Source organism: Acanthisitta chloris, unplaced genomic scaffold (assembly GCF_000695815.1).
Source record: "Acanthisitta chloris isolate BGI_N310 unplaced genomic scaffold, ASM69581v1 scaffold16403, whole genome shotgun sequence".
NCBI lineage: Eukaryota > Metazoa > Chordata > Aves > Passeriformes > Acanthisittidae > Acanthisitta > Acanthisitta chloris.
The window spans coordinates 24,000-38,053 of record NW_008663414.1 but is presented as its reverse complement, the minus strand read 5'-3'; the positions used below and the strand labels follow the sequence as shown (position 1 = coordinate 38,053).

The 14,054-nt window shown below is 39.1% G+C and overlaps 1 protein-coding gene across 1 annotated transcript in view; it reads left to right on the top strand.

Moving 5' to 3' along the window:
• The window catches only part of LOC103798714 (carboxypeptidase Q-like), a 54,223-nt gene extending 40,520 nt beyond the window's left edge, over positions 1–13,703 (top strand). Inside the window, exon 4 of the mRNA XM_009070995.1 lies at positions 13,198–13,703. Within this exon, the coding sequence (XP_009069243.1) occupies positions 13,198–13,358 (161 nt within the window). The 3' untranslated portion in view covers positions 13,359–13,703. The remainder of the gene's footprint in view (positions 1–13,197) is intronic.
• The last annotated feature ends 351 nt before the right edge of the window (positions 13,704–14,054 follow it).

Sequence of the window (14,054 nt, the reverse complement as noted above, 5' to 3'; positions counted from 1 at the left end):
AGGAAAGAAGGGATCATCACACAGTTAAAAATGTCATTTTCTTTTTGTCGCTTTTCCATGAAGCTCCTCTCTTTTGGTCACACAAGTAGCTGCCAGGAAATCTGTTAATGATAAAATGATTTTGAGACATGGTGCTCTGTTTTTGAGAACATCATCTTGGATTAAAATTTTTTTCACTCAGTATACTCAACCCAGTGACAATTTCACTATCCCTTAGCCTGAGTAATGACTTCAAGTTTCTAATTGGAGAGCAAGAAGGAAGGGACTGCATGTGGTCCCTGGGGCCTGAGCTATGAGACTGCTAAGACACACTCCTGTGATAATTTAACAGGCATGAGAGCTCCTGCCTCCTGAGCCAGCTCTCCTGCCTCTGTGTATTGTGTTGGTCCTCCTCAGCTATCCCTCTCTTGGCTTCACCTCCCTGAGCTTTGCAAGTCATGGCTTGGTCCTTGTCCCCAGCCCTCATTGCATCTTACCTGGACGAAAACCTCTGCCTCCCTGTTTCAGGTGTAGAGCATCCTTTCTGCAGCAAAAGAAATCGAGCAGTATTGAATACATGTCCCTGCCATGGATAGCATTATTCCATGCCTTTTGCTGCTTTTCCCCAATCATTCTCTTTTTCTTTTTGATTTTCAGTGCATTTTAAATTAATTGAGATTGGGAAAAGTGTTATTGCTCTTCCACTGTTTCAAGGAGTGGATATTTGGCTGCTCCATTTGCTAAAATAGATAGTGGTAAAGGCACTCTGGGTGCTTCATCTAATTCCAGGTAAGCCTTGGACTCTCACTACGCAGCACAAGAATCTAATTATTAAAGCAATTATTACTGCCTTCTCTGCTACACTGTGTTTTTCCAAACCCAGAGCCACCTTTGGAGTCACAGCAGTGGACCCTGCTGGCAGTGGTAAGACATAGTGGTGGTCTGTCAGCCTGGAAACAATTTGGCTGTACTTACCTGGAATGAGTTACTTATTTAAAATCTCACTTGTCTATTTTTTTGACCCTAAAAAGAATATGTGATGGGAAATGTTCCCTTCTTCACTCAGTGCATTCTAATTTCAATGGCTGCATTTCTCAAAAGGCAGTCGTTTTTCTTCACCTCTTCTGAAGAATCTGATAATAGCCAAGGCTAAGGTTGGACTACCCAGGACTAACGAGACCTGCTAGCTTTTATTCTTTTGTGTGAGCTCTTATATGAGTGGGAAATGGAAACTATTCAACCAATAATCATGCATGACTATTTTGCAATGATGGACCTATAAATGAGAAAAATCATGCTCTCTTTCTTTTTTTACTATCAGATGGCTGTCAGTTTTAAAGTCAGGATGTAAAAGTAAAGTGAAGATGTAAAGGTAAAATAAATATTGGCCAGAGTTTAAAAAATTTTCATCTAGATGTTATTTTTAGGTATGGCTTTTACTTCCAGTTTGACTGAGTACTCACTGCAGTCCTTTGAGTTTATAGCATGTCATTCTATTGAGCAAATGCACATCTGGCTCCAGAAAGGTTCTAAACTATGTGTAGATTGGTATATGTTTATGTTTATGTATCTGTTTGCTGTGTAAAAAAGGTCTTTGATGTATATATTTGAAAGGAACCAATAATCTAATGGGTTTTGGTTATGAAAACTTGCATTTGGGGAGCATGTCTTTCTCCTGTGAAAAGCAAGTGTAGCAATGCAGAGATTAAGATGTTTTTTAAAGTAATTTATTAAATTCTAACTTTTCTCTATTAAAATAATTCTAATCATTCAGTAATAATCTTGCTCTAGTCTACTAGAAATCATCATCACTAGCTCTTTTTCCCCCTTTGCATTAGTGGGTGGTGTTTGAATGTAGGACTATAAACAGCTTTACGAGAGAGTCCTTGTGCTTCATTTCTTTGACTAAAAAACATCGAAATTACTTCAATTGACACAGCTGTAAATATTGTGTTAAGTTTTAGCATGAGCACAATTTATTAGAAGGATGGTAGGGAGTATTTAAATTAATCAAGGCTTGTTTCTTTGTATTGTATGGAGTCTGGTCACTGTTACCAAATTATCTGCATTTGTTGCATCATGTAAAATGTTATGCCTTATGGAGCTGTTTATGAAATTTCTATAAAGGCTGCACTGAGCAACACATATATAGAATTTAAAATGGGGCCTGGACATTTTTATTCACAAATAGTGAAAAAACATGTATTGATACTTGATTTGTTAAAAATTATGATTGTGATGGAGATAATGAGATGGCTTCTGGAGGAGGACTCAAAGCTGTGCTCAACATCTTGGCATTTGATGGATTCACTGGTGCCCTGTTCTGCTTCTGTAAAGTTTCACCCAACCAGTCTTTGCTTTCCATGTGTTAAATGAGGCCTTCAAGCATATAGATTTAATTTGAACAAAACCAAACAAAACAAAACAAAAAAACCCTCAAATGTATAAGAAAACAGCATGTTCTGTGCACAGTAATACAGAGAATGCAGTAAGCCTGTCTTTAAAGGAAATGCTATTTGTGCTCACTGGTGGGACTGAAGCTCTTTCACTGAAAGCAAGCAGGTTAAGCTTTCAACCTAAAATTAATTGTCAACTTCTCTTAGCATTCTTTCTGAGCTTATATGACTTCTGTTTCACTCTTTATGTATTTGCATTTTGACAAGTCACTCACTGCATTTGCACCATGGCCAAATAGCTATCACAGCAACTCAAATTTACAGGTTGGAAGAATCATGGTGGTTAGAGACATTGTTTTATTTGCTTTATCTTCCTCTAGGATTAGTTCTGCTCTGTGGATTAGCCAGAGCGCACATACAAGTAGTGATACACTGCAGAGTCACAGCAGGTGTGAGGATTTTCTCTACTTTCCTCCTTTAAAGGACAGACATTCTTTAATTTCCCATTTTCTTTTCCTAAAGAAACCCCATGTAATTTCCTGAAACATGAAAACAGAGAAAGATTCTGTGATTGTGAACAAGTGTTGTAGCTGGTGTCATCACTGTACCTTAATTTATTTTTCTATTTTGGGTAAAATGTGTTGTTTCTCTGCAGCTTTGCAATTTGTCACTTAAAACATTGAATCATTTTCATTCTTTCTACTTTGTGTTCATCACCCATTGGACAACATAACCTGTAGACCAAAACAGGAAGGCTTTGTGGTTCTCTGAACCCTGACCCTAACCCTAATGGTGACTTGTGCCCGAGGCTGAGGTGCCTAGGACAGTGGGTGGGCCAGCTGAGAAAGGTGTGGAGGGAGCAACGTTGCAGTGCTGTGCTCCTCTTGGAAAGCCTTTTGGATCCCCAGAAAGTGTCCCTGGAGTTACAGGCTTTGTGGTTCTCTGAAGCCTAAACATAAAGACTGAAAACTCCCACATCTGAATAGTCCTGAACGTTACAATAAGATCAGCTCTGAACTTTTATTCAAGAACGTCTCTGTGTTTCTGTTGCTAATGAACTAGCTAAACACACACTGGTTTGTAGATCAAATGAAAGAGATATTTCATCACCAATATCTGGAGCATCTAACATGTTATGAAATAACTTACTGGTTTAAAACTCAAGTAGGCATTAATCAAAGTAACCACAGATATTTTAAAGGATATTTTATTGTTGTGGGCATAGTGTATTCTTCCAGCTTTGTCTAATGGTTCTACATCTAAAATCCACCATGAGTTTGAAGACTTGGATAGTCTTAATGGGGCATAAAAGTAGAGACAGTAAAAACTGTTGCTCATCCTGTTGGTGTGGTTGTATAAATGCAGATTCAGTTGTGGTGATATAAAAAGTAACAGACTTCCAGTGTGCTTAGGACGTGCTTTACTCAAAGTGGGGTGACTGTTTGGTTTGTTTTATCATAACTAGTTAAGCACCAGAACAGTCATTAACTGCCTTTTTTGACCATCTGGGCAGAAGGCAGTTCTGCTTAGACGGATCCTATGAGTATTGGTGTTTCTAGTAGTCGACTACTTGCTGGGAAGGGTCCTGCAGGAAATTTGTGATTAAACATCCAGCTGGGATCATATCCAGGAGGGAAGGTTAGAGCCAATGGAAACCTGCACATTTCCTCTATCTCCAGCATCTTCTGGGAAGGCAGACCTAAAGGCTTGCTTTAAATTTGATTGTGAGTTTGGCTTGGGAAATAGTTCCATTGATTGTAAAATGCAAGGCAGCTTCTTGAATGAATTAAAAATTTAATTGAATGCAGACAATTGCTGCAAACAGAAACACTGCTCTAAATCCTGACGCGTGGGTCATTTTCATGGTTCCCAATCCCTACATCTGACCTTCAAACCTTGCAGAGGATGCCTGTTTCCACCACATTTCTGGGGTGAATTGGAAGTTGTTGGAGCTGTGTGGAGCAATGATGCCCTAGCCCTGGCCATTAGCAGGAAGCTCTTTAGCTAGCAGAGGACAATGAAGAAAGCACTTCAATACTTTGAGTTTCTAAGCAAATTTATAATGTCAGCTACATGGTGCAGTTATACAGAGTCTAGAGACATACCTAAATACATACATTTAGCTAGGAAAGATGGTTTTCATGGGTCTCAGTCTTCACTTGGCCCTTGTGTGTGACATTTAAAGCTTAATGGCATTAAAATAAATCACATGCTCAATCTTTAACTGCTTCACTGAGCTGAGACATAAACAAACACATGTAAAAGAACTATAAATTAGAGAAATTCCTGATTTTGCAATGACTTTCATCCTGCTTACATTGTTTTAAAGAGAGCATAAAATATAAAGGATTTATAAAGCCAACTGCCAATTTTAAAACTATCAGCTTAAGTCATCCCTGCATAGCATATGTAGCTATATATCTCATTTTAAAGAAAGTACAGATTAAATAAAGTATAGCAAAATATACACAATATAAACAAACAGAAACAGACATTGAATGAAGGTATAAAGCCCTTCTAAATTTATATGCCCTAAGTAGGGAGTCCCCTAAATAGGGATCAGTGATTCACTTAACCAGGGTGGTCAGAGAGCCAAGACAGAAAATACAAAAGTAATTGTAGAGTCTGTGTAGCTTCAGAAGAGAGAATTCATGCCTCACCAATCTAGCAAGGCTTTTCCAGAGAGGTTTATAACCATTTTTGTAGCTGGATCTGGTCAGCAAAGTACAGTTGAGTCTTCAAAAGCTCCTGGATCAAAGAACTGTAGCGGAAGAAGCTACTGTGAGATGGGGGGTGTTTTCCTCTTACAGAGTAATACCTGATTAAAAGAAGGTAGAAATAAGTTGTCGGTCTTCATAATGGAGAAAGGCTTTATTAGGCTGCCAAGCCACATTTTTTGGCACTTTGGATGTTCACAAACCTCCATGTTATCTACAAAGGGAGTGAACAGTAAGAATAGCAAGTTGGCAAAGTTTGCTGATGACTACTTAAAATATTTCATATCAAAACTGATGCTGACTGTGAAAATGTGACAGTAATCTTAAGCAGAAAAAGCCGAAACATTACAAAAGCCAGTGACATTTTTGTGTCAGTAAATGCAGAGTGAGCTATGCATACACAGCAACAGGATCCATTTTATTTTCAAGAAGAATGATCTGGAAATCACTGTGGATAACTGTCTGAAACTGTCAACTCAATACCCAGGGATTGTAAAAAACAGTTTTTCATGCAGCTGGGGAAGGAAGGGAGAAAAAAAGCTTCCATAGATGATGTGTTGTGGTATGCCTCAGTCACATCACAAGTCCATTTACAGGCTGGTGTTTGCAGCAGTATTGGACTTCTCATCTCAGGAACAGTGAAGCACAACTAGAAAAGGGATAAGAAGAGTTGTCAGAAGCCTACGTCCTCAGAGATACTGAATAGTTTCTGCATGAGGAGGTTCAGCTTGGGAAAAAGCTGCTGAGTGAGGGTGTGATAAAAGTGTATTAAGCCATCAACGGCATGAAGAAGGCAAATGAAGACAGTAAATAAAAAGAAAGCTCACGAAGAACAGTAGTTGCCCACAAGAAATGCTCAGGCACACACACAGGGAGCTGTGGCTAGATGTGTAAGTAGGTTGAAAAATGTAATTTGTGGCCCTGTGAAGGGTCTCTCCATCCCAGGAATCCAGACAGCAAGTGTGGGGTCAAGTTTGGGTAACGCCAGCTAGGGAGAATTACTCTTTTATTTTCTTTTGGTTTTTTAAAGAAAGAGCCTTGCTTATTTAAGACAGAGGTTGTATGAGTATAGGAAGAACTTCAAGTACCTTTTACTGTTGAAGCTTTATTTGGATTTTGGTGGGGGTTTCTTTCCAGTCAAGGGCTGTTTCAGATGTAATTTTAGAGTAGTCAACCTGTGCTCTATGGAGTCGAACTGCTTCCTTCCCTGAGACCTCATTTCTCAGGATTTCATGCGAGTTTAGATTGGATCCCCAGCTGTCACTGGTCCTCTGCAGCAGTAAGTGAAAGGTTAATGCATTGCAAAAGTAACTGTGATACTCCTGAGCTGTAATTTAGTCTGTTTAGTGTATCCGGAGGATTAATTCTCAAATGCATTAAGCAAAACAAGAAATAATGCACACTTCATATTGTCTCCTTTACACTGTAGTCTCATTTAATTAGCCACTGAAACAACCAACTGAAAGCTTTTCCTCTGCCTTGTTTTTTGAATCATGAATTTTAAAGACTTTTGAGAGAGTGACTCAGGAGGTGAAACAGCAGGGCTTCTGATGTTATTTATAAGCTCTGTACTGGAAACTATTTCAGTGTCTGTAGCCATGAAACTCAAGCAACTTAGCCTGTAATTTCATCATTTGAGACTAAATGACAGGAGAACTAATGCTGTCAGCACCCCAATAAACACCATTAGCATTCTCCATTGCCTCTGCTTACTTGAAAAACAGATAATGAAATAATTGGCTTTAAAGCCAGCTGTCAACTACAGGTTATCCCACAAAATAAGAGGTTAATATGAGCACCAAAATACATGCAATAGATGCCTGCAATAATTGAGTTTTCATTGCAGTAATAGTTCTGCAGACTGTGGTTAAGTGAGGGCAGCTTACAAAACCTGTGCAACACCTAGCACAAGCAGCCAAGTGCTCCACGGGGCTTGCAGCATCAGGGGTGCCATGGCACAGGGAGAGCCTTCCAGCCAGCCCATCCCAAACACAACTACCATTGCAGCAGGTTCATTCCTTGACCACTTGAGATTTGTGACTTCGCCAGGTTTTAGAAAGACACAAAATAAAATAAAATAAAATAAAATAAAATAAACAACAACCCCCCCAAAAAAAAACAGAATAAGAAATGGTGTTCCTGTTCCTATCTTTTATCTGTTTTTCCTTTGACAGGTCTTTGACACATAACCTTTGAAGGAAAAGTCATGTTTCTTCCCACTTCTGTCCTGAAATTTGGCCATTCAAAATGTGTGGGGCAGCAATGCTTCAGCTATGAGAAGGGAGACGCTATTGATTCTGTTACAGTATGAAAATCTGTGTACTCCCTCACCCCCATTTCATAGGATGTGTAGGAAAACAAAGCTGAGTTAGCACTAGTGCAAGGAGGAGAATGCTCTTAAATTAAGTATTTATGATTTTCTCATATGTAGTGGTTTTTAACTGCACAGAAGATTGTGATGTCTCTGCCTCTCTTTTTGTTATTCCTAAGTACTTGATGTAAAGGAAAAGGACATATGTATTTTATAAGGTCTTGCTTTATTTTCAAGGCATTGTAGTTTTTAATGCCAATGACATTGAACAGTGTCATTGGCATTAAAAGTGTCCAAGATTAGAATAAACTTGACAATGAAGTAAAAGAGTTTTCCTTGTTTCTCAAAGAAAAAGTAGGAAGCAAAACAATCCTTAATAGATAGAGGGGGGAAAGGAATCCATCTTTTATAGCCAGGAAAATCACTGCAGAAATAAAAATAAGGTTTCAGATCAGGTATTTCTGTTGACATCTCACTACAAGCAATACCTTTGATAGTATGCAGGTTTGTCTTGACAGGGAGGTGAAGCTGGAACACATAGGTTCTTGGAAGATGTAAGAGAGACACACGTGCTACCTCACAACAGCTTTCCTTTAGACTTGTAAACTCTTGGAAACACTGAGCAAAATATCCCTTGTTAAAGCATTTCCAGCTTTGCTGTTAGGAGGTAGAGCTTGCTCAACAGGGCACTGGCCTCAGCTCAGATGTCTGGCATCTATTCCTTTCTCAGCTGCTGTGAGAAAATGAATGTGCCGTTTCATCTCTGCATGCCTCTTTCATCCTACAGTCCCTCTTGTCTGTTTAGAGTGTATGTGCTTCCAAGCTGGAGACTTTTCTGTTTGGAGAGGTATATATACTGCGTAAAATAGTGGAGTGGCAATTCTGTCATCTCCTCTAGGGACTACTGTAAAATGAAACTTAAAAAAGCTATATACTTTTTTTTTATAAATCACTAGTATATCAGCTTCACTGTATATGGTAACATATGTGTAGAGGTCAGTATCTCAGTGATCTAACTGTAACACTGAAGATCCAGGACACCCAAGAGAGGTTATACAAACAGTGGAAATTTTCCCATTGTATCTGAAAGATTCATGGGACAGTTGTGAAGTTTACTTGAAAGCAATGACATCTGGGAAGTCATTAATAGGGGTCTACAGCAAACAGGTACTGACTTAAAGACTCATGTTTTACTTCCTTTGGCAATTAAATGTTATTTGGGATATAAGGAAGAAAAGGAAAAAAAAAAGGTAGAGAGGAGTGTAATGCAAAATATTTTACACTGGAAAATACTCTGGAGTTATTGTATGCTTTTCCCATTGAAGATATCTGTGTTTTAAGGAAACTGCCTTTGTAATCATTCTGATAACCAATAACTATTTTTCCAGTAATTGTTTGCACAAATGACAATAATTCAAATGCTTAAATATCTGGCAATAGAGTTTAATCTAATCATGACTTACCACAGCTGTGCTTATGAAGCCAGTAGTGCCTGATGGAGATTGACAAGAAGCAGTGGTCATCATTGACATGCTCATCATTCATTTTGTGGTTCATTCCTCCTTTTATCTCAATAGCAGCATCTCATCTTCTTAAGCTGGCAAGAAAAAATTGTCAGGCAGTTTATTAATGTGTGAAGAATCGGTGTTTAATGTGAACACTTGTAAGGCAGGCCAGTGTTCTTATCGGCAGCTAATTAATGTTTGCATTGTGCATTTCATGCTGAGATCAGAAGCTAGAAGGGATGGACTGTTTTTCTGAATTCCTCAGTGTGCATGTGTGTGTATTTTCATCAAGATACTCTTAGAGAGCTGATTACTAAAAATACATTGTCAGTATCAGTTACAAAAGCAGCTGCTTTTACCTGCCTTATGCATGTAATGTATGTATGTTATGTATGTATCAGCAGGTTATGCGAAGACTCAAGAAATGAGCTCAAGACATGAATGAACTTGAGTTAAAGAATTTGTTTATGATGTGTCAATTCTAAGAAACGTCTGAATGAGCCAAGAAAATGGCACCGTGTGTTAGAGTGCCACAGAATGGCTGAGGTTGGCAGGCACCCTTGAGCTCTTCTGGTCCAACCCCCCTGCTCAAGCAGGGTCAGCTGAAGCAGGTTGCTGGGGACCATGTCCAGTTAGGTTTGAATATCTCCAAGGATGAGACTCTGCAACCTCTCTGGGCAATCTGTCCCAGTTTTTGACCCTGAGGGATCATGAGTGGCATTCAAGTAATAGGTACAGCATTTTTGGCAGCAGTTTTTAACATTCCCTGTTTCCATGCCACAGCACCTACCACATCCAGCTAGAAGCAATTTCTCACTGATTTCCTTTTTGGACAGCAATGTTCCTCATATGATTTGCATCACTGTAAATGTGAACAGACTGAAAAAGGACAATTAAAGAGGGTTGTTTGGCAAACATCCAATTTTTTTCTTTATGGGTGCTCTGCATACACAGGAAAAAAGCAAAGTGCATAAAATACAACAGTGGAGCACCCAGCCTGCCTCTTGTTTTTCTGTTTGAGCATTGGTTCTGCCTGGAAAGCAAAATTAGATATGTGGTACATACCTACATAACACCTCGCAGCTGAGGATTTTTAAGTACATAATTAAACCTTTCAGACTCTTATAAGACTGTATGCTGTCCCCTTTCTAGGTGGATAGCATGGAGTGAGTGAACATTTTATAGGTCTTCATGCCATGGCTACTCATCTCTTTTACCTGACTGCTAGCTCATGTGGCTGGCAAAAAGAAATCCCCATTTGCTACTGACTGTTGTTCCCCAGAGAAATGTTACATAAGAAAAAGAACAATTAAAGAAACCTGATCAATTTTAGGTTAAAGAACAAAATAGTTAGCAATTAGAGTTTTAAACCTTGTATCTAGGTGAATTTTCACAGTTACTTCCAAGTTTCTAGCAGTGGCATGTTTTGCTTTCAGGCAGATTTTCTTTGAGAAGGGTTAATAATTCAGAGGCTGTTAAGGACACTGAACAGCCAGCCAGCTGATGTCCTTTGAAACCTCACTCTCTGCACCATTACACCCCCACCATCTGTAGGATGGCTGATCATGCTCACAGCATTGCTACTTGTGTTAGATTTTTTTAAAAAGGAGCTATAGGTTTCCATGGATTTTATTGAGGTAACCCAACACTGCAGTCCACAGAGCCCCACAGAACTTCCCTCTTCACGGTCATCTGCAAGGGTTTATCTCAGTCCTGGATGCATTTGCTGGCAAAAGGGCACTACTCAGTGTCTTGCCCAGCCTGGCAACCTCTGGAAGTTATAATTATCTCCAGGCAGCTAACATTAACATGGAGGAGTCTCAAGTTTGGAGCAGAAGACATGAAAATTGCTTACAGTCATATCTGTGCCCCAGGGTGTTTCACTTGCGTGAGGCCCTCGGCTGTAAAATGCTCTTGTGCTGAAAGCCAAGAACATGGATTTTCACTTTTGTTTCTAATTACATAGGCTAAAACTGCTTTCTGAGGGTCTTTTCCTTAGTATCATAAGAGGTTTACAGGTCACTGACTTCGATGCTAGCCCACAACATGAAAGAGACTGCAGGGCCAGTCCCTCTACACCCACACTCTGATGTTTCTTGCACAGTAATTGCTTGATGTCGAAGCCGATAATTTTCTCATTTATAAAATCAATTGAGATTAAAAAAATCTGTCTTCAGTGTTTCAGGGAGTTAAACATGACAAAGCAAAAGGTATTTGTTCTTGTTCCATTCACAGAGATAAAGCACGACTCTGTAAATGCATAGTTACTGTGATTAGTGAAATGTCTGTGATAAATTTCAGGCAACCAATTTTGTCTTGAGTCTTGCAGAAGTGTTCAAAAACTGTAATGGGTTTGCCTCAGTGGTTTAACTTGTAATGTGTCTGTAGTGCAGAAGCCCATCAGCTAAAGAATTTATCATTGTTCAATCCTTCCATGGTTGTATATATACAAAAAGATTCAGAATAAAATTTTAAAAGTGAATACAAGTTGACATAAATTCAATGCTAATATTATTGGACCATAATTCAGCACCTGTATCCTATCCAGTGACTTCTGTGGGATTGCATTGCTTCAAGTCAGTAGCAAACAAGTCATTTCAGAGTAAGAAGAGCCTCTTAAAATAAAATCAATCACAATACTACATAACCATATGCTACAGAATTTGGTCTTTCTGTGTATCATCTCTCATATGAAGGGATCTTCATCTTGGATGGAATTATAAAATGCATTACCTTTCTATTCCTTCTCTCTAAAACAGCAGTGAAATGAGCAATCCAGGTCAGTCCCCATTACAGCAATAAAAACTCAGTGGGAGCTGCACTCTGTCCTGAATCACTATATGAGTGATCAAAAGATATGTATTATAGGAATTTACAGTTGTACTGTGGGAAATTTTGCTTTCATTCTCTTCAAAGCCTTCAGGCATCTCAGGAAAGCTAAGAAAAATCATAACAGTAAGTCTTAGGAGCACACATGAGTTTATCAAAACCCTCATCATCTGATACTGATTTCCATGGCATGTAAATAAATATATGAATAATTTATTTACTTTGTCTTTATAACTAAACAATCCTGGCGTGTTTTCCTTCTTACTTGGCATGGTAGGAATCGCGTCAGTCTGTGTTTCTGCCTTCAGTCTATAGCTCTTACTTTTGAATTCACATCAGTGCCTGTTCTCTGGGTTTGTTGACCAAGCAAGGAGGGAATCCTGTTCAGCTAAGTGACTCCTACCCTGGCTGCTGTGCATCTCCTAGTCCTGGTCAGTGAGCAGGCCAAGGGAATCAATGCAAAGGAATTGCAAGCAGTGAATCAGTGTGGTGGGGAAAAAAATATGTCACATTTATTTGTTTTCAAAATTTGGGGTGGAATTCTGTTAATGGTGGAAGGGTTGTGAAGATTACAACAAAGCAAATAGAGGCTGATAAAACTGGGAATGAAAAGGCAGAAGTAATTAACTGGGAGAGAAGGAATTTCAAGGGAACAGGGGGTCAGAGAGGGTCAGAGGGGACTGGACCAGGCAGAGAATGGCTAGAGTTAAAATCCCCTGCCAGCATCTCTGCTGTGGCTCCCAGTGGGGTGGCAGCTCTCCAGGTCACCTTGGCTTTGGTCTGCTTTGAGCGATGCCTTGCCAGCATTATTTGTGCTCCCTGAGCCCACCTGGCTTGGGGAAAAGTAGTCCTTTCTCTGTTCATGTGCCCCTAGAGGGAATCACTTATTCCTGACTAGGAAAAGCTGTGGTTTCACCCACTTTGCTTCTGCCCCAGCTGATGAGCATTCAGGATTGTCAAAGGAATGTAGTCCTGGGCTTTAGGTTACACACGGTTATCTGGAAAATTGCTCTGAAGCAGCACATCCTCATGATAAACAGGGGCTCAAAAGTGGAAGCAAACAAATTACAGCAAGGAAAGGTTTCATAACTCAGTTGCAACTCATCATCAGAGCAGTGGGATGAAGAACAGGGGAAGCATTGCTGTATGAGAGGTTACTGTAGGGATATTCCTGCTAGGACTCTGGTAGTTTCAGAGGAAAATGGACTTATACTGTTGCTGAGGAAACAAGTCTCCCAAGGGAAAGTTGGCTTTTCCCTGGTGTGAATTTTTGCTGCCTCATGCTCACTCAAGTCAAATAGTCTAAAACCTACAAAGTGCACATGCCACAGTTATTATATGGAATTTTATACAGTTCCATGTGGATTTAATCATAAACAGCCCAGGAACGGATTCAAGTTTATATTCTTCTTTAAATATTTGTGTTCCTGTAATGGAACTTTGCCCATTTTTCTCTGTAGGTGCCAGCTTGCATGATGACATCAATAAATACTTCTGGTTTCATCATTCTCAAGGGGACACGATGACAGTTCAGGATCCAAACCAGATGAATCTCTGTGCTGCTGTTTGGACTGTTGTCTCCTATGTAATTGCTGACATGGAGGAGATGTTGCCAAGGTAATAAAACAGCAAGAAAGAAGAGTTCTGTTCTTCAGTAAAGATTCTAAGTCCACTAATGCATGTGGACTACAGCTGTGGGAAATTCTGTTTTTCACCTTGATTTTGTGCATTATTATTATATCTGTTTTCCCCAAAGAACATGCTCTTTTGCACATTCCTGTTTGCAGTTTTCTTTCCATTTTGATCTCTTCCATTTGTGATTTTCACTTAAAATGGCTTCTTTTAAGTACTTTTTAAATTTTGGATGAAGATATGATACTTCTTTGACTATGATATAATAACCATTTGTATGCACAGTGGTCCTGTGCAGCAGGAAAAATATACCAAATAAACTTGTTGCATCAGAGTAATTACCATGTTGGGTTAGTGTACATGTTTATTGGTTTTGTTTCTGTGGTTCATACTATGCATTAGAATAATGTACTATTAACCAAAAAGCCCTTTCTTTTTACTATTTTAAGGTAATACTGTAGTTTCTAGAAGTTTTCAGGTCATAGGACAGATTAATCTTGTCTGTTTTAATGCTAATATATGGTAAGATGGTCAAATAATAGTAAAAAAATGCTAAAATAATAGGGCTTTCAATAGTTCATTCAGCTCTACTGCTAAATCTTACTAAAGGTTTGCATGAGACTCAGATAAACTAGGACACAGACAATAGGGAGCCAACAGGACTCCCAGCTCTCCTGTTTCTTCA